This window comes from Melitaea cinxia, chromosome 7, assembly GCF_905220565.1.
Source record: "Melitaea cinxia chromosome 7, ilMelCinx1.1, whole genome shotgun sequence".
NCBI lineage: Eukaryota > Metazoa > Arthropoda > Insecta > Lepidoptera > Nymphalidae > Melitaea > Melitaea cinxia.
The window spans coordinates 17,603,348-17,623,893 of NC_059400.1; the positions used below are offsets into that span (position 1 = coordinate 17,603,348).

At 34.1% G+C, this 20,546-nt stretch overlaps 1 protein-coding gene across 1 annotated transcript in view; it reads left to right on the plus strand.

Annotated features, from left to right (window-relative positions):
* Nucleotides 1–5,373: 5,373 nt before the first annotated feature.
* LOC123654927 (lachesin-like) overlaps nt 5,374–20,546 on the plus strand; it is a 78,231-nt gene continuing 63,058 nt past the window's right edge. Inside the window, exon 1 of the mRNA XM_045590784.1 lies at nt 5,374–5,446. Within this exon, the coding sequence (XP_045446740.1) occupies nt 5,374–5,446 (73 nt within the window). The remainder of the gene's footprint in view (nt 5,447–20,546) is intronic.

A 20,546-nucleotide genomic window follows, 5' to 3' on the forward strand; every position in this document is an offset into this window, starting at 1 on the left:
TGGGCGACCGAACTGAAAAAAATGTGATACTAAAACCATAAGAAAAATATATAACGGAAGTGACGTAATATCAGTCACACGACTCTATAATATGACGTTTGTAAAACTACAATATTACTAGTAAACTTTTTTAAAATTATTTATGTAATTTTATACTGTTGACAAAAATAAATAAAGACATATGTTTTTTTATTTCACTTAATAGTTTGAATTATTATTATTATTTCTATTTTGTTTGATTTATTTTATTTTACTATATTTTTTATTTCCTAAAATACTAAATTTCTTAAATACTTTTAAGTACTTAATTAAAAACCATTCAACAAAATAAAAAAAAAAATCAAGAACTAGAAAATATATATAAAATTCAACATTTTTTTTCAAATTGTGTTGCTTCTATACTATCCGAAGGAACTTCGTTCCTACCTGGTGTCTCATGACCCACATAATTAATTTAATTTTTTCATACCATTTGAAGAACCACTCTGGTGTATTGGTGTGTGTACCACTCGGGATGGACATTTGTTTATGTACAAATATTTCTCTCCGGCTTAGATATCTGTCCTTGTGGGTCATATAAAGTGTATACAATAAGGGAATGCCAATAATAAGCTGTGTGGTTACGGCAATGAAGAATATAGCTACCCCCTCTCTTCCCGTGGGTGTCATAAGAGGGGATTAAGGGATAACACAATTCCACTACCAACTTGGAACTTAAAAAGCCGACCGATGGCGGGATAACCATCCAACTGCTGGCAATGAAATATACACGCCGTAGACGGGCAGCTGTGTGGCTACGGCACTAAAGAATTTAGCCACCCCCTCTCTTCCTGTGGGTGTCGTAAAAGGCGACTAAGGGATAACAAGGTTCCACAACCACCTTGGAACTTAAGAAGCCGACCGATGGCGGGATAACCATCCAACTGCTGGCTTTGAAATACACAGGCCGAAGACGGGCAGCAGCGTCTTCGGTGCGACAAAGCCAGTACTGCGGTCAAAACCCGCCTGCCCAGCGTGGTGACTATGGGCAAAACACATGAGTTCACGTTATTTTTGGCGTAAACTTGTGGAGGCCTATGTCCAGCAGTGGATTGTATAGGCTGTAATGATGAGACGGGCAGCAGCGTCTTCGGTGCGATAAAGCCAGCCCTGCCGTTACCAACCCGCCTGCCCATCGTGGTGACTATGGGCAAAACACATCAGTTCACACCATTTTTGGCGTGAACCAGCAGTGGACTGTGATAAGCTGAAATGATGATGACGATGATGAATAAGAAATGTCAACCGAACAGACCAAATAATTAACGAAACAAAAAGTAAACAAATATTTGCATTACTTTAAAAATATTTTTATGTCATAATCCGTCAGTTTTATTTGATACATAAAAGGTACTGAAAACCGTAATTGTTAGTTCAAATTTAATGTAATCCACGACCGCTCAATCAATTCGCAGACCTTTTCAAATAATGGTAATAGCCATTAGTACTGGATTGGAAATTATGTCCGCATTTGTCCAACCTCCCTGTTTATTTTGTATAAAATTTACCTAAATCGTTAGTTCAATTTAAAATCAGGCGCATTTCCAGTAAAACATACCCATGACCCTGCGTTGTTCCAATATTGAATTGTTAATGGCATACTTTGGTCATTACGATGTTGAGTTAGATAGTTCCTGTTATTGTTTAGTCCTACATTAATTTTCAATTTAACTTACATTCAGCGGTGTTCAGCAAAACTGAAATCTTATTACCGCCATTGTTATAGTCATTACTATGATTATAGTTTCGAATCATATTAAACAATAGAATTATTTAATTATTCAGTCAGGAGCATATAAATACATATTCAAAAGGTGAACGCAGCTTTGAAATCTATCTATACCTAATATTAATCAAGTAACAATATAGACATATCATATACATGAAAGGATCTCTATGGACCAGTGACTATCCTTACATTTAAATGTATTATTTAGTAAGCTTTAGACAAAATATGCCTATGTGATTTACCCCAAGGTGAAACAAATAGGCATAAACTCGATAAAAATCTTACCAATGTATGAAATAGATCTCCCAGTGGTAAATAAAATGACATTCCAGAACATAGATAGATCGCTACCGGTGGCTGAACAAACAGAAGTGATGGAAATCACGGGTCGTGACGGTCACATTTGAACACGAAATTGCGAGACAAACAAACCGCAAATAGCAAACGCAAGCAAGTTAATGGATAACCACTATCATTTCTGTGGGGTGGGCGAAAAATGGACATCACTTATCAATATTGTTGATAAAATAATAACTGTGGCCATCGAACAAACATATTTCCTGTTTGACGGACACAGTACCCTCAAGGTCACTTCAATTTATGGCAAATTCCAGTAATAATATAACCTTAGCAACTTGTCCTATGACAGGGATAGTTTACCAGTTGGAATGCCTTTCAAAAATTTCCAGCCACTGATTCGTAATGAGCAACCCTTTCAACTATATTCTAAACTACATACCTCTCTTACTTTAACCCGCTCTCTTGCGATTATTGAAAATATTTCATCTAATGAAATTATTTTTGCCCCCCTTTTTAGACGTTTCCTCTTTTTTTAACACATTATTTAAATTATAATAATAAGTTTATAAATTTATATGAAGTATTTTTTCCGTTATATAAGTAATTATTAAGGTTCCACGTGTATAACCTTAACTTAACGCATTCGAGCTATAGTGAATAAGGGATTATATGCCTACGTAAAAAGAATATTGCTATTAAAGAAATCTGATCTCGAACATTGCTGAATCCATTTTTGCGATAGTTAAAGGCTCAAAGATCCCCCACGCAAATGTCCGGTAAATATTTATATTTAAATTACCAAGCCGATATGACCCTTACGTGTTCGTAATTATAATTATATTGGCTTAATCTAGATAGGGAGAAAGGTTTGGTCCTAGCTATGTACACACATTAGCAGTAGCCTGAATAGTAAGCTAAATATCATCAATCACTTCTATCGTTGTACAGTCAGCAGCATTGTTAAAATTTTATCAGATATGGTCTCTAATGCTTTTGCAATAAGATTCATTACCAGTTGTCTATGTTGCATGGTGTATACAAACAGTTGCATCTCGATTTTGCCGGTTTAGAGCGTATTTGAAGTTTGACGTCGTTAACGTTACTTAATGAATTTAAGTCATGTATATTATTTGTCAGATGTAGATCCTTACATCATATATATTAACACCCTAAGGTTTAAAATATTTGCCTTCCTTTTTAGAACAAGTGATAATTATTGTAAATAAATCTATAATATAAAAATGAGTCGCTGAATGTGTTGCTAAGCGCAAAACTCGCGAACGGTTGGACCGATTTCGCTAATTCTTTTTTTAAAATATTCCTTGAAGTACGAGGATGGTTCTTACGGAGAGAAAAATTCTAAAAAAAAAAATTAAAATTTCCTGAAAAAGTCTAAAAACAACACTTTTCTATACTCCCATACAAAAGATTTGTGATAATACTTAAAAGTCAATTTGAATTTTAATACCATACGATAAAGTTTGTGTTAGACGATACGAAGTTCGCCGGGTCAGCTAGTAAATAAATAAATTATAATACTTATTTATTGCGAATTATTCACACGGGTATAGATAGCAGAGATTCATCAAACATAACAAATTGTTTCTGAACGTTATTAATGCAATGGAACTAATTAATATTTTTTAAATGTCTAATTAGTTATGATATTTTATATATTGTTTATTCTTTGAAAGCTAACTAGTTATTTGAATAATATTGTTTTATTTGTATTGTAATATTGTTAATTGTTAAATCGTACTTTACCTCATTACTAGCTGTGTCCGCGACTTCATCCGCCTGGAATTTATAATCAACAATTTCAGTTTATAGAGTTACAAAATAAATAAATTTCTAAAATAAAAGTGGCCTAAGTTACTCCGTATTCATCAGCTCTCTGCCAGTGAAAGTCCTGTCAAAATCGGTTCAGCTGTTTCAGAGATTAGCTGGAACAAACAGACAGACAGACAAAAATTGAAAAAAATTATTTTGGTATATGTACCGTGTACACACATCCATATGCATTTAGTAAAAAGCTGTAAGCGGTAGTGTAAGCTATGTGGCTAAGGCAGTAAAGAATATAGCCATTCCCTCTCTTCCGTAGGTATCTTAAGATAACACAGTAGCACTATCACCTTGAAACTTAAAAAACCCGACCGATGGCGGGATAACCATCCAACGGCTGGCTTTGAAATACACAGGTCGAAGACGGGCAGCAGCGTCTTCGGTATGACAAAGCCAGATCTGCGGTCACCAACCCGCCTGTCCACCGTGGTGACTATGAGCAACACACATGAGCTCACGTCATTTTTGGCGCGAACTTGTGGAGACCTATGTCCAGCAGTGGACTGCGATAGACTAAAGTGACGATGATGATGATGATGATGATGTATTGTTTTACTTCAAGACTTAATTTCTTCTTTTAACATTATTTAGTTTGATGAAAAGTTCACTTCACAAAAACAATACAATGATTTGAATTTTGTATTAATATCCATGAAACCGTTGAAAATACACGAATTATATTAAACAACACCAAAAAAGGGTTCTAAAGACGACTGTATTTTAATTTTTTTACCTTTAATAATGCGTATTTCATTGACGATTTACAATTTCCTGCGTTGTTGTTGTTGTTTTTTTTTTTATATCACTAGTTCGGCAAACATGCGTACGGCTCACCTGATGGTAAGAGATTACCGTAGCTTATAGACGCCTGCAACACCAGAAGCATCGCAAGCGCGTTGCCGACCCTATACCCAATCCCCCCCAGGAGCTCTGGTCACCTTACTCACCAACGGGAACACAATACTGCTTGAAAACAGTATTATTTAGCTGTGGTCTTCTGTAAGGTCGAAGTACTACCCCAGTCGGGCTGCTCCATATTTTGAGCAGGAAATTCCTGCTGTGCCCTACCTCAGTTATGTTGTATTACTTGCTTATTTAAACTGTAGCCTTTTTTTTCGTATCCGATTCACGATTCTTTTTAATTCCAAACACGTTTTTTTTTTTATTCCCTATAACTTTAATTTCTGAACGTATAATATTTCAAACAGAAACAGATCTCACTATCTCAAAGGAAACGCATACAACTTTATAGACAAGAGCGCATGCGCGGAGGATCAGCTCCTAGGAACCAAAGTTGCCTCGAACAGTTGCAAATAGGACGCGGCTGGAACATATTACCACCATCTTGATTATACGTACGCTAAACGCGGGACTCACAAACTATTTAAAATTTATTAACAATTGTTTGAATTGAATATGATTATATTAGTGACTTATTAAATGTGATACGTGAATTTGTGATGATGTGGCCATCTTTTCATGTAGTTATAACACTTTTGGGAATTTCAGTGTTGTTTCGGTGTACGGATTCAGTCGGTGAGTTTATTATTATTTATTTAATGAAAATTAAACACGAAAGAAATACACAACGTCGGAGTTTTGCTACGGAAATTAATCAGTTTCAAATTGCGGGAACTTAGTTTAAAGTTTTAAGTTGTTTTATTCAATGATTAAAATTAATTCAAGTAAATAATTATTTTAAAATATCTTTGTATACTTAACAATAAACATTTTCTTATATTTATAATGTATGGAATGATTATAAATATGGTACCGTTTATAAGCCGTGGTTTTACTAGCTTTAGTAATTATTCCCTGAGAATTTTAGGACTAAATCCGCTACCAAAGTTTCCTAGCGAGATGTTTCGCAGTTGTAACACAAAACAAAACAAAAAATATATGGATGTATCCATTGTCATATAGTTTTACGTTTTTTTATATCTGTACTTATCTATATATATATAAAAATTGGGTCTTAAAAACCCTAAAGTGAGAGTATCAAGGCACTCGCCTTATATTATGCGGGTTCCGCACAAATAAGTTTCTTTTTGTCGATTTATTCGATTCGATTTTTTTTCTCAGATACTAGGATACTAGTAGCGTGGAGGACGTTGGAATTATATTCACATTAGGATAAATGAGTGAAAAGATTTCCTCTAGAAACGACTTTTAAAGCATTTCTGTGTTCGTCTGTTGGAAATTTCTCTTTGGATGTTCATCGATATCTTTATCGAGTTTAAAAATCTTTTGTTTCAATGAACTCGTTCAAACGATGGTTCAAATCAGAATGTATGGATATAAAATTTTCAAAGAACGAGAAAATATCGTGTGCCTAAAATTTTACGATGATTTAAAAACCTGAATATAGCGGTTTAATCTACGTTTTTTCATTTTATATTTAGAATAATGCGTCGATTACGATAAACTAACTTTTTCACAAATAAATTACGCTTCAGATAAGATTACGCTTCAGCCTGTAATTTCCCACTACTGGGCATAGGCCTCTTACCCCATGTAGGAGAAGGATCAGAGCTTAATCCACCACGCTGCTCCAATGCGGGTTGGCGGATATATACCCTACTATGAGTAAGATCGCTATCAGGTGTACATGATAACAACCGGGACCGACGGCTTAACGTGCTCTCCGAGGCACGGTGGGGAGACCCACTAACACTGCACAAACACCCAGACCACGGCAAACACCTGTATAGTCAATACAAATGTTTAAAAATTATTGATTAGTATTTTATTTATTTTTTATTTGATTTTTACGTGAATACGTCTTTAAAATTGCTTTTATGCAGTTTCGTGTTGCAGCTACGTATGTATTATATCCATCTGGATAGCTAAAGGAACTAAAAAATATATTACGCTAAGTAAGTACTGTGATACAACCTGCGCGGTGGAAGGGAAGGGCTGCCATCCTGAGATTTTTTTTACGTATCGACATTCTTTCGAGTATCAGTCATCAGCTCTTATCAAAATCTACCGATAATAAAATACTAGTGTAAAATTGAGACCGTAAATATAATATAACAAGTCAAGTCATTGCAAAATGTTAAAAATATTGCACGTACAACACACAGCCGTGTCAACGACACAGCAACGTCCCATTTTGTTATTACATTATTTGTCATTACTCTACTAGTTGACTTTCATTTTTTGTTATTACTATAGTGCTATCGATCGTCTAAGGATGTTTTCCAGCTAACCTTAATTAATTAACGAAATTTATGAAATATGATCTCAAATCATTGTACAAAATATTAAAGTAAACTTTAATATTTTGTGCAATGTTTTAACTGAGGTAGGGCACAGCAGGAATTTCCTGCTTAAAATATGGAGCAGCCCGACTGGAATAGTACCTCGACCTTACAGAAGATCACAGTAAAATAATACTGTTTTCAAGCAGTATTGTGTTCCTGTTGGTGAGTAAGGTTACCAGAGCTCCTGGGGGGGATTGGGGATTGGGTCAGCAACGCGCTTGCGATGCTTCTGGTGTTGCAGGCGTCTATAAGCTACGGTAATCGCTTACCACTTACACTGTATACAGATTTTTCAATAGTTTTTGAGACACACTCCTGAATCTTTAATTCTCAAATCATTTATAGTTCTCATCGAATCTATCAACTAAGAATGCATTAGCGAGGCTTCTAACATATATTTTAAATCCTTTGTTTATGTCATTTAATAAACTAGAAAAGTCTTTAATTCAAATATTCTTATGAGACTTACAGGGACGTTAGCTGCACTTAGTTATTCAGAGGACTTTCGTCGTTATCTAAGGACTTTCGTCTACCAGTGGCATCCTTCAAACCTAATACCTCGTCCAAGTCCTTTTAAATTATTCTATTCAGCGTTTTATTTTCATATGTAGTTAATCTATCTATTTAATATGACAAGCAAGATTATAAATATTATAATTTGAGAGTTTTCTTTTATAAAATATGCAATGAATTTTCAAACGCTTTGAACTTTGACCTGGCCTTTTGAGCGGATAAGGATGTATTAAAAGTTAATGCGCATAAGAGTATGGTCGGGTTAAGTGCAATCTTAAATAATATTAGTAGTAGCGATAAAATTTCTTAAAAGGTGAAGTTATTCTGAAGAACTAGTACTAAGAATCAATTTTTATTATGTTGTTAAGCTTATTTTTTTACAATTTACGTATACAGATATATTATACATTTACAGATTACGTAATATTTCAATCAAAATTACAGAATACCTGATACAATTACAGATTACCTAATATTTAAAACACAATTACAGATTACCTAATATTTAAAGCACAATTGTAGATTACCTAATACAATTACAGATTACCTAATATTTAAAACATTTATTTAATATTAATGACAATTTTAGACATACAATAGTTTTTCTCTTAGGGATATTAAGCTTTTAGTAGATATTACTAAGTCATTAAACACGTTACATACAATTGACACGGGGTTTTTTCACATGTAACTCTTACGCTTACATGTGGAAATATCCTTCCTCGTTTATGCTGTGTGGTTACGGCACTAAGAATATAGCCACCCACTCTTTTCCCGTGGGTTTCGTAAGAGGCGACTAAGGGATAGCACAGTTCCACTACCACATTGGAACTTAATAATTGTGTTTGCTCGCAAACGAAAAAAAAACCGACTTCAATTACATCGACGAGTAAAACAACGTAGATCGACGAAAAAATAGTCTAGTAACTACGCGTTATCAAAGATTACTCAAAAAGTAGTTATCAGATCTCGATAAAATTTATATGCGACCACATGATAAACATCAGCTTTCGATTAAATAAAAAATTATCAAAATCGGTATACCCAGTAAAAAGTTATTGCGGATTTTCGAAAGTTTCCCTCGATTTCTCTGGGATCCCATCATCAGATCCTGGTTTCCTTATCATGGTACCAAACTAGGAATATCCTTTTTCCAACAAAAAAAGAATTATCAAAATCGGTACATCTAGTAGAAAGTTATGTGGTATAATACAACGTAGGTCGACGAAAAAAGCGTCAAGTAAAAACGCATTATTAGATATAACTCGAAAAGTAGTTGTTAGATCTCAAATAAATAAAAATGGGACCAATTGGCACACACCACCTTTCGATTAAAACAAAATTTGTCGAAATCGGTCCACCCGGTCAAAAGTTCTGATGTAACATACATAAAAAAAAAAAAAAAAAAAAAAAAAAAAATACAGTCGAATTGAGAACCTCCTCCTTTTTTGGAAGTCGGTTAAAAAGCCGACCGATGGCGGGATAACCATCCAACTGCTTTGAAATACACAGGCCGAAGACGGGCAGCAGCGTCTTCGATGTGACAAAGCCAGCCTTGTGGTCACCAACCCGCCTGCCCAGCGTGATAACTATGAGCAAAACACATGAGTTCACGCCATTTTTGGCGTAAACTTGTAGAGGCCTATGTTCATCAGTGGACTGCAATAGGCTGGAATGATGATGATGATTAAACACGTTACTGGACAAAGCTTTCTATTATTGCTAAGGAGAAGCCTCAATCATACTGTTTCTGTGGGATGCTTACATGTCAACTGTGCACTGTATCAATAATTATTTTCTCATAGTAGTTCTGTTTATCTAAATGGACATTTTGGAGATGAATTTAGAGGACAAAAAATATTACTACTATATCTGAAAACTAAGTGATATGACGCCGCGTTGGCGAAACTTCTTCGCAAATCTGTTCGCTTTGGGCAGTCTTGGCCATACAGATGTTTACCATGGTCTGGCTGTTTGTGCAATCCTTGTGGGTCTCCCCACCGTGCCTCGGAGAGCACGTTAAGCCGTCGGTCCCGGTTGTTATCATGTACATCCGATAGTGATCGTTACTCATAGTAGCGAATATATGAAGCTGGCAGCGGGCGCTGTTTTAGAAAAATGAATGTGGCCGTCGACAATGCGGTAAATTAACATTGTACGTGTTGTTATTCACACATGTAATGCATAGAGCACGTAGCATGAAAAAAAAAGATAGAAAAAAAAACATAGTTGTAAATAATTATCTTAATTATTAACCTACATAAATATATATGTATATATAGGTATATATATCTCTCACGGTCAGTTTTGGACTCACCATCGAATTAGAGAAAATAAGCTTTAGTTCGCAATTTGAAGCATGCAGTGTTGAAAATAATACGCCTCAACGCTTTGAAAATAAAAAAGGCATGGGCACTCAAGAGCCTATGGATGTTAAAACTTATATTAAAAAAATATATATCTGCTAAGCCGCATTGGAGCAGCGAAATTAGTGGATTAAACTCTAATCCTTCTCCTACTGTAGACCTCCTGCAGTAGGATGCTGTGAGGTGGACATGCAGAAACGAAGTGATGTTAGTTAGGATAAGATTTTGTAACAATCTGTATCAAGTAGGCAATAAGTTCTGTTCTCAAAGGCACCGGATATAAAATATCAGTATTGAGTTACTATAACATAAATGTGATTTTTTTATTGCTTATTATTTTAAATTTATTTAAATAATAAAAACATTTATCTTCATGTAATAATATTATACTTTTAAAATAAAACGTAATTTATAGTTCAAAGGTTGATAAAAGAGACTCAATTTGGCAACTTCAATCCATTTCAATATTTTTGTCGATTTTGTTAGATTTTCCCGTCTTTCTGATCGACTCGATTTTAAAGGGTAAGATTTTAGAATTAAGGGTAGCAATATTTTTTTAATTATGTATATTTAGGAGTACTTTGAAGTTCTTTAAAATTATATTGATTACATTTAAAATAAAAAATGAATCGAAGGGTGGAAACCTTATTCCAAAAGTATTTGCGTAATTGTTTTGTTGAGACAAAAAAAAGTTATGCCACAGATTACTAAATAGTTACTACGTAATTTTTTTTAGACCACACGACTGAAGTAAAACTTCCGCAAAATGCACTGCCTGCACTGTGTCTTAGATATACGACACGTAACTGACTATGAAAGAACGAGAGAAAGAAAAATGTGTGCTCGCACCTCTCTCTCTTGCTCCGTTCGCCTCGCCCGATCACACTTTTCGTAACGCTCTCGTCACACATTTACCACCTTACTCCTTAAGTCAAGCGTGCGTAAAAAAGTTTTCTTCAAAAATTAAGAACCAACAAAATAAATTCGTATTATTTATTTTTGTGTTGCCCACACATGGGAATTGGAATACGGAGGATTTGAGGATTACGGTTCTGTAAAGAACTCACTATAATAAAATTATCATATCAAAAATTTCGATCTAGCGGGTACATCGTTCCATAGCTTAATTTGCTAGAGCACCGACACGGTGAGTCGGAGATGCAGGTTCCCGCCTGGATCAGTCGATTTTTGATTAAAATAAAGTTATATATTTCTCGTAAAGAATATCTTTATAGATTACTAGCTGACCTGGCGAACTTCGTATCACCTTATTTTTTTCTGAAATATAATAATAACATAATATATCAAAATAAAATATAGCCTATCTTTTAAGTTGGATCAAACTGCACACGGTGTGCAAATTTGACTAAAATCGGTTAAGTAGTTTAGGAGTCCATTGAGGACAAACATTGTGACACGTGATTTATATATATTAAGATTTGAAATTATTCTAATCAACATACATCAAGTTAGTCCTTTGAGACTCGCGAAAACTTTAATTCAACTAGATCCTCAAATAGGTGTACCTTTCGTCTGAGGAGGTCTGAGGAGTACTCCAGTACTCAAAACACACGTCAGTTAGTGAAGGAGTTTTCAATTTACTCTAAAACTTTTACACATGGTTAACCTTTATGAGGTAAGATATAATTTAGTATATCAGTTCTCAAATTTTAATCGAGCATTAAAATTCCAATCGATTTAATTTTCAGATCGTTTTTACCGACTTCAAAAAATGAAGAGGTTACTCAATTCGACCGAATATATATATGACGGATTATTACTATTGTTTAAGTTTTTAGAAAGTGTGACGTCAGCATTGCTGACGTCACCATTATTCACGTCACTCATAATCAGCAGACAATGAAATGAAACAACTATACACTTACGATACACTCTGTTTTTTAACTTTCGTTTTATAATTATCACTTTACTTAATTTATAAATTTAACAAAAATCTTAAGTCTACCCTTAATTTAACTTTTAAACAAAAGCAACAATAATTCCAATAGCACAGTAAAATAATTCAGATAGCAATTATTTAAAAAGCACTCACCAAACTACCGTTCTCAGCAGACGTCGCGTGAAAAGTGTGTCAACAACATGGTGGCCTCCCACCATGTTGCTTCTTTACAATAGTTTTTAATTAATGGTTTTAATACGAATATTTCGTTACAGTAATTCGTGAAATAATTTTAAAAGATTATTTAAACACTTATAAACGCAAATCATTTCATAAAATTACACGTGGTTTTTATCACTCATCGTTCAAAACAATCTCCAATGAACATTCAAAAAGCAACTATTAAAAATCAACTTAAAGAATTATTAATGATTAAATTTTGAATGTATTTTGCAAATTAAAGATTTGATTTATAATTAATTTTCAACCTAACTTTGTAATTTAAAGTTAACTTTTTGAATGTTCGAAACTTCTTAGGAAGTAATAACAAATGTTGACAAACTCAATTCATAAATTATTCGATTTAGGTTTAAAAATGAAGCTTACCTATTTCATTGGTAATAACATAGGTTATAATCAATTATCATTATTAAGTAGACATAAGTAATAAACCTTAAAATCTAATATAAAAGATAATCTTGAGTGTTTTTGCGTCGACATATATATATATGTATTATGTTATACAAGTGATAACTGAGGTAGGGCACAGCAAGAAATTTTCTGCTCCTGCTGTTATAAAGCAGCCCGACTGGGGTAGTACCTCGACCTTACAGAAGGTCACAGCTAAATAATACAGCTTTCAAGCAGTGCTGTTTTCCTCTGTTGAGTAAGATAGCTCGAGCTCCTGGGGTGTATTAGGGTAAGATCGGCGACGGGTTTGGGATGCTTCTGGTGTTGCAGGCGTGTATACGCTATGGTAATTGCTTACCATCAGGTGTCGTTATCATTTTTTGCCGAAATTTTTACTGGGTGTACTGATTTTGATGATTTTTAATTTAATCGAAAGCCGATGTTTATCATGTGGTCACATTTAAATTTCATCGAGATCTGATTACAACATTTTTAGTAACCTTTGATAGTGCGTATTTACTTGACTATTTTTTCATCTACATATGTTATATTACTTGTGAATATAATTGAAGTTGGTTTTTTTCGTTTGCCTGCAAACACAATTATTAACAAATGAGAAACAATGAAAATTATTAACAATATATTTCCTTGAACACGATGTACGATTATACAATTTTTTTTCATACTATCAAAAGAGACTACATTATTCGTACAAAAATAGTTTTTTTTTTCTTGTTGCTTAAAATGATAATGTTAATTAAGAATTGAAACGATCATTTAATTTAGCTATTTACAGACGATGCCACGCGTCGCGTCTTGTCATTTGAGAATAGAAAGATTTTTTAAGCTATTTAATTTTCTTTAACTTGCTGGATTTCATGAATGATAATTATTTATTTCGATAACGAATTGTCTCTAACACAAGTCTAATCATTAAACGACAAACGTTTTCACAAATGAATAAACCTCAAGGCACACGAGTCCTTCTTAGATGATTTTTATTCATATAAAATAAAGTATTCAATATTAAAGGAATAGGAAAAGGATTTTTCAATTAAATATCGTCACCGTTGCTTGAAGTTTAACAAGAGGTATTTCTTTTTTCTTTTCTTTTTTTTATGTCATTAGGTCGGCAAACAAGCGTACGGCTCACCTGATGGTAAGCGATTACCGTAGCTTATAGACGCCTGCAACACCAGAAGCATCGCAAGCGCGTTGCCGACCCAATCCCCAATCCCCCCAGGAGCTCCGGTCACCTTACTCACCAACAGGAACACAATACTGCTTGAAAACAGTATTATTTAGCTGTGATCTTCTGTAAGGTCGAGGTACTACCCCAGTCGGGCTGCTCCATATTTCGAGCAGGAAATTCCTGCTGTGCCCTACCTCAGTTAAATACTCAGTTTTTTTGGAGTTTACCCCTTAAAAATCGATTTTCATATAAAAAAATTATTAGGAGTAAAATCTACTGAACGAATGACCTCATTACGTTTCTCGTAACGCCATCTATCGTGTATAGTCGTGTATAGTGTAAGGTGTAACGATGTTTTCTAATAACGCCATCTCGTCGTAACGTATCATCGATAGATGGCGCTATTGATTCGTTTATTTACCATTTGTTATTAATCTTTTCTTAGACTAGTAAGCCTTTTTTGTGCCTATTTAAACAGTCGATCTGAATGAGTAAACTCCCGTCGGGCGTCGTAGCTGACACACATACTTTTTTATCCTACTACAAGTTGGTTCCCTACGATTATTGCACACTCGCAGAAGGTCATCTTTTACACTTATTTTCTAAATAGGCTTTTAGGATAACTATTAAAACTTACGGATCGGTTAAAAACGGTTACGGCACTGGCTGGTTGCGCCAGCGGTCGCGTTTTTGTTCCCCGCTCATGTGTAATATTTGTATAGTTTATACAAGTATTTTTCGTGGTCTTAGCGTATGTGCTCGTATCTTTTGTGTTTTCAGACCCCTAATACAGGACTTAATTTTAATTTTATCGTATGTAACCGCAATGGCCGTTGAGTGTGAAGTTTTTTTTTTTTTTTTGAATCTCCCGATATTCCGGTCACGGTTAATTAATATTTTTTTTAACGAAATGTTCAATAACAGCAAAATTTTCAATAACATATTTACTGTACTTCACCGCCAAAGAAAACTTTTACGTACACGAAAAGATAAAATTATCATTTGAAACAAAAAATCTAAGCATTTGCGTTTTTAATGTTTAATTAACCTCGTGAGTGAGCGCCCATAAGAAACATCTACCCCCAATTTCACTCCTATAAGAAAAGGCCAAGAACAAAGACTCAAAAAGGTTTTTCTTCAACGTCATCTTGTATATAGAAGCTATATCTCCATTGTATAAGAAAAAAATGTTTCTTAAACATCTTCGTTCGTACGATTTTCAATAAATCCCCAATCTTTTGAAATGGCCAACTTTTCTAATCACAAATTACTTAACCCAAATAACTCCTATTCCTAAGAAAGTTATTTCAAACGCTTTATTACTTTCCTCTCAAATGAGTCATTAATGTTTTATGGAATTTTATAGAAGTGAATTAGAATTTGCCTTTTAAACATTTATTTTTAAATGAAATTTGAAATCACAGTCGGTTCTTAGAATTATTGTTAAATTTATTTTATTGAATGGACACTTAATTAACTAACTTTGTACTGAGCTATGGCGACCGATGGCGTGATAACCATCTAACTGCTGGGTTTGAAATACACAGGCCGAAGACGGGCAGCAGCGTTTTCGGTGCGATAAATCCAGCCTTGCGGTCACTCATCCGACTGCCTAGCGTGGTGACTATAGGCAAAACACATGAGTTCACTCCATTTTTGGCGCGAACTTGTGGAGGTCTGGAATGCGTAACGAGAGCGTTACAAAAAGTGTGAACGGGTGAAGTGAACGGAAGTCGGGGGAGATATAAGTTAGTGAAGATAGAATGACAGAGAGTTACGTTTCGTATATTACTGTAAGGGCAAAAGAGAGAGGTGCGAGCATAAAGAAGTTTTACTTCAGCCGTGTGGTCTAAAGCACACTCGTTTTTTTTCTATGCAAGAGGTATAAGAAATTATTAAAAATTATGTGTATCATTCTCAATATATATATATTTTAAAAGTGCACTTCAAATACAAAAAAAAAACTACTAATTCAGAGCTTTTGTTTGAGGATTTAAAGCAAATGTCTCTTGAGGCGAATTAAGCTTACGAGTAAATCCTTGTACATAGTAGAAGAGGAAATTAACAGTCCGTTAGTAGAAAATTCAGTGCTATTAGTAATGAAGCTTAGTGCTGAAAATTTAAATACGCAAAAAATCTATTCAGAATAAAAATTGCATACATTGTAAAATAACTACCTCTTTCATAATCAGACATATTTTAATTACTTTTGTTTTTTCATTTTGATATGCAAAAAATTTTTTTTGTGATTTTTACGCGTCACTTTTTTGTATATTTTGCTATACTAAATTTCATGTAACACAATAATTGTGTTTGCTCGCTAACCAAAAAAAGCCGACTTCAATTGCATCAACAAGTAAAGCAACATAGGTAGACGAAAAAATAGTCGAGTAAATACGCGTTATCAAAGATTACTCAAAAAGTTATAATTAGATCTCGATGAAATTTAAACGTGACCACATGATAAACATCAGTTTTCTATTAAATTAAAAATCATCAAAATCGACACACCCAGTAAAAAGGTATGCGGTATAATAAAACGTAGGTCGACGAAAAAATAGTCGAGTAAAAACGCATTATTAGATATAACTCGAAAAGTAAATCTCAATAAAATTTCAATGGGACCAAATGACACGCACCACCTTTCGATTACTTTTTTTTTATCGAAATCAGTCTACCCAGTCAAAAGTTTCGAAATAACATACATAAAAAAACAATCAATCGAATTGAGAACCTCCTCCTTTTTTGAAATTCGGTTATAAATAAAATAATAATAAAATAATTTTTAACAAAAAAAAAACCGACTTCAAAAAGGAAACTAAAAAGTGAAAAATAAATTTACTTAGTACAAAGTAATTCGTATTTTGATTTAGTTAATCAGAAATGATTAAATAAATATTTTTTAATTTTATAAATATTTTATGCGCTAACGCGTCGACATACTATGAGTAAAGTTCGCTATCAGGTGTACGTAATAACAACCGGGACTGACAGCCTAGCGTGTTCTCCGAGGCTAGGTTGGGAGAACCACAAGGATTAACAACTAGACCAAAAATAAATATTTATATAAACATAAATATCCACTCCGAGCTGGAATAGAACCCGCGACCGTCGGTGTTTAGGCGTCGCCGAAACGGCACATGCACCATTATATCAAAGCGGTCGTCAAACAGCAAAAGGTAACTGCTGTAAATTGTTGAGAAATTCCCTCGAGTGTTTATGGGCTCTATCATCAAACCTGATCCTGCGACACAGATGATCACACAGCAGGTAATTGCTATAAATCGTTGAAAAGTTTCCTTGACTATCTTTCGTCTCCATCATCAGACTTTAATGGCACTTGTAACTTATATAGGTGCAAAGTTCTCATCAATAGAAACGAATTAAGTTCAAACAGCAGGTAATTGCTATAAGTCATTGAAGAGTACCCTCGACTAACTTTTGTCTCCATCATCAGACTGTAATGGCACTTATAACTCATACAGGTGCAAAGTTCTCATCAATAGAAACGAATTAAGTTCAAAAAGCAGGTAATTGCTATAAATTGTTGAAGAGTTCCCTCGACTATCTTTCTTCTCCATCATCAGATCGACTCCAGACCTTTATTAAATAGTAGTGCTTTATAGTACTTAATGAAAACATGATTAAATTTACTAGTCACCCATACGATTTTTGAAAGTTTCCCTCGATTTCTCTGGGATCCCATCATCAGATCCTGGTTTCCTTATCATGGTACCAAACTATGAATATCTCCTTTCCAACAAAAAAAGAATTATCAAAATCGGTTCATAAACGAAGAAGTTATCTCCGAACATACATAAAAAAAAAAAATATATATATATATATACGGTCGAATTGAGTAACCTCCTTCTTTTTTTGAAGTCGGTTAAAAAAGAGTAAGAAAATTGCAGAGTAATCGGTAATATAAAAAATAACGGACAATAATAATAAAAATATTCTTTATTATCCACCTAAAAAATACAAACAAACAGAGTAATAAATAAAAACAAAATGTACAAAGGCGAACTTATCGCTGAAGAGCGAATTCTTTCAGATAATCTTTGGGCACAGTACACGATATACTCGTAGTAATCACGAATAGAAAGCATTTAATATGGAGATTCAATGCATGAAAAACAATGACGTTTAATAACTTTAATATAATTATACATAAAAAATACATACCTACAGACACCCATTCATAAATAAACAAGATAATATATTCGTTTATAAGTGTAAAATATATACTTATATAAAATATAATTATATATATTTATATTACGATAATTATAATTTGTTAAGTGATTAACAAACATACTAACAAATATTAAAATTATTAACAAATATAGAAAAAAAGTGCAACTAATATATATCCGAAACGGTATACACTCTTTACATTTTTCTATTTAGTTATTTGTGTCTAAAAATACGTTTGATAATTTACGCCCTTTCCGCCATTCCCTTATAGAATTACGATCGTGTTTCTAGAAAAGTCGATCGTTTGCTGAAGTAAGTTATCGTTCACTCCGGAAACTACATTCTAAAACCAAGAAAAGATAAAGATTATATGTTCAGAGGAAACATATCTTATATGCTTTGTAAATAATACGTACAAGTTTAATAATGCTCTACAAAAACGGGCATTATTTTTATGGATAAATTTTTGTATCCAACTAAGTCGCTAAACAAGCGTTCGGGTCATCTGATAGTAAGCTATTGACGTAGCATATAGACGCCTGCAAGACCAGGTGCATCCCAAACGCGTCATTGATCGTATCCCAATCCACCGCAGCAGCTCTGGTCACCTGAAATATCCTGCTAAAAACCTGGAGCAGCCCGACTGAGGTAGTACCCCGACCTTATAGAAGATCACAGTTAAATAATACTGCTTTCAAGCAGTGTTGTGTTCTTTTTGTTGATTAAGGTGACCAGAGCACCTGGGGAGAAAAGGGTCAGCAACGCGCTTGTGATGCTTCTGGTGTTGCAGACGTCTTTAAGCTACGGTAATTAATCGCTTACCATCGGGTGAGCCGTACGCTTGTTTGCTGATCTAGTTATATATAAAAAAATGTGCCATCTCTGAAGTTAAGTGAAGTGTCCTCAAAGTAAACTTAGAATAAGAACTGAGCCCGAACTTCAAGATAGACCGCTCATAACAAGAGCCATTGTCCTTTGTGCTACCAATTAAACTAATAAATTTAAACTTAGAACTAGTTCATATTGTTTGGTCAGTAGATTAGATAGGTATAATGGACTTTGCACAGAACAGTCGTAGTTTGCGACGTAGTTTACAGTAAAATCTACAGCGGAAACTCACACCAGTTTTTCATTTAATCGTGTTAATATTTTATGAAAATTATGTATCTAATTAGTATTACGTTTGTATGTAACAAATTTTTATTTCTATTACTCGATAGTTTAGTGAAATGGCGAATCTATTCGGTCAGGGTTTGTGATCTGGGGGTTTCCCCGCTGTGACTCAGATAGTACATAAAGCTGTCGTTCTCGATTTTTATCATAGATATAGGGGTAGGGAAATTATAGATATATTATCCGCACAACGCAAAGGGTGCTTAGTGTATTAAGCCCCGACCCTTCAAAAAGGGTATGAATGACTTCAGTCCTCGGTTATTTCTTACCCGGGTAAAAGTGTACACTATTAACTCACTACGCAAACGCAAAACTAATTGTGAAAGTCTTTAACCCATAAGTAAGGGTTAACCCATGTTAAATATTAATTACAATCCACCCGCCTCTGTTTCACACGCTCAAGGTTTTTCAGCGAGGTACTTATTTGAAATGAAATTGAAATGTTATTTAGTTATACTAAAATGACCGTAATTTTTAGTACAATTAAATACAATCAATAAAATTTTCGTATATCTGATTGTATCTTCGCCTCAATAAGTCTAAAAGTCGTTGTATTAATTTATTTTATTGACATAAGTCCTCTCCTATCTAGCTAACGTTATGTTCAAGAAGTTGCCTTAGTTATGCCATAATTTTAACCGACTTCAAAAAAGGAGGAGGTTACTCAATTCGACCGTATATATTTCTTTTTTAGTTGGAAAGTAGATAACCCAGGTGTGGTACCACGATAAGGAAATCGGGATCTGATGATGGGATCCTAGAGAAATCGAGGGGAAACCCTTGAAAATTCGCATAACTTTTAACTGGGTGTACCGATTTTGATATTTTTTAATTTAATCAAAAGCCGATGTTTATCATGTGGTCACATTAAAATTTCATCGAGATCTGATTATAACTTTTGGAGTAATCTTTGATAATACGTTTTTGCTTGACTATTTTTTCGTCTACCTACGTTGTATTACTTGTCGATGTAATTGAAGACGGGTTTTTTCGTTTGTCAGCAAACATAATTATTATTTATGATAATGTATAATAAATATGAAATAATATTTTATTTATGATATAGAATAAGAAATAGACCCGTCCTAGACGTAGACCCGTCAAAACCTAACTGATTAATATACGACGATTATGGGTTCGGTTCCCGCCCAGGATGGATATTTGTATTTGTAAAAAAAATCTTTCCGGTTTGAGTGTCCTTGGGTCCTTGTGAGTGACCCCTTCGTGCCGGAAAAAGCACGTTAAAGTGTCGGTCCCGGTTGTTGTTATAAGCACTTGATATCGACCGTTACTCGCAGTAAGGAATATATCTATATTCCCTATTGCGAGTGTTTCATTGAGCTCCGACACTCCGAGAAAGAGGCTCAGCAGTGGGATTATACATGCGAATCAAGCAATC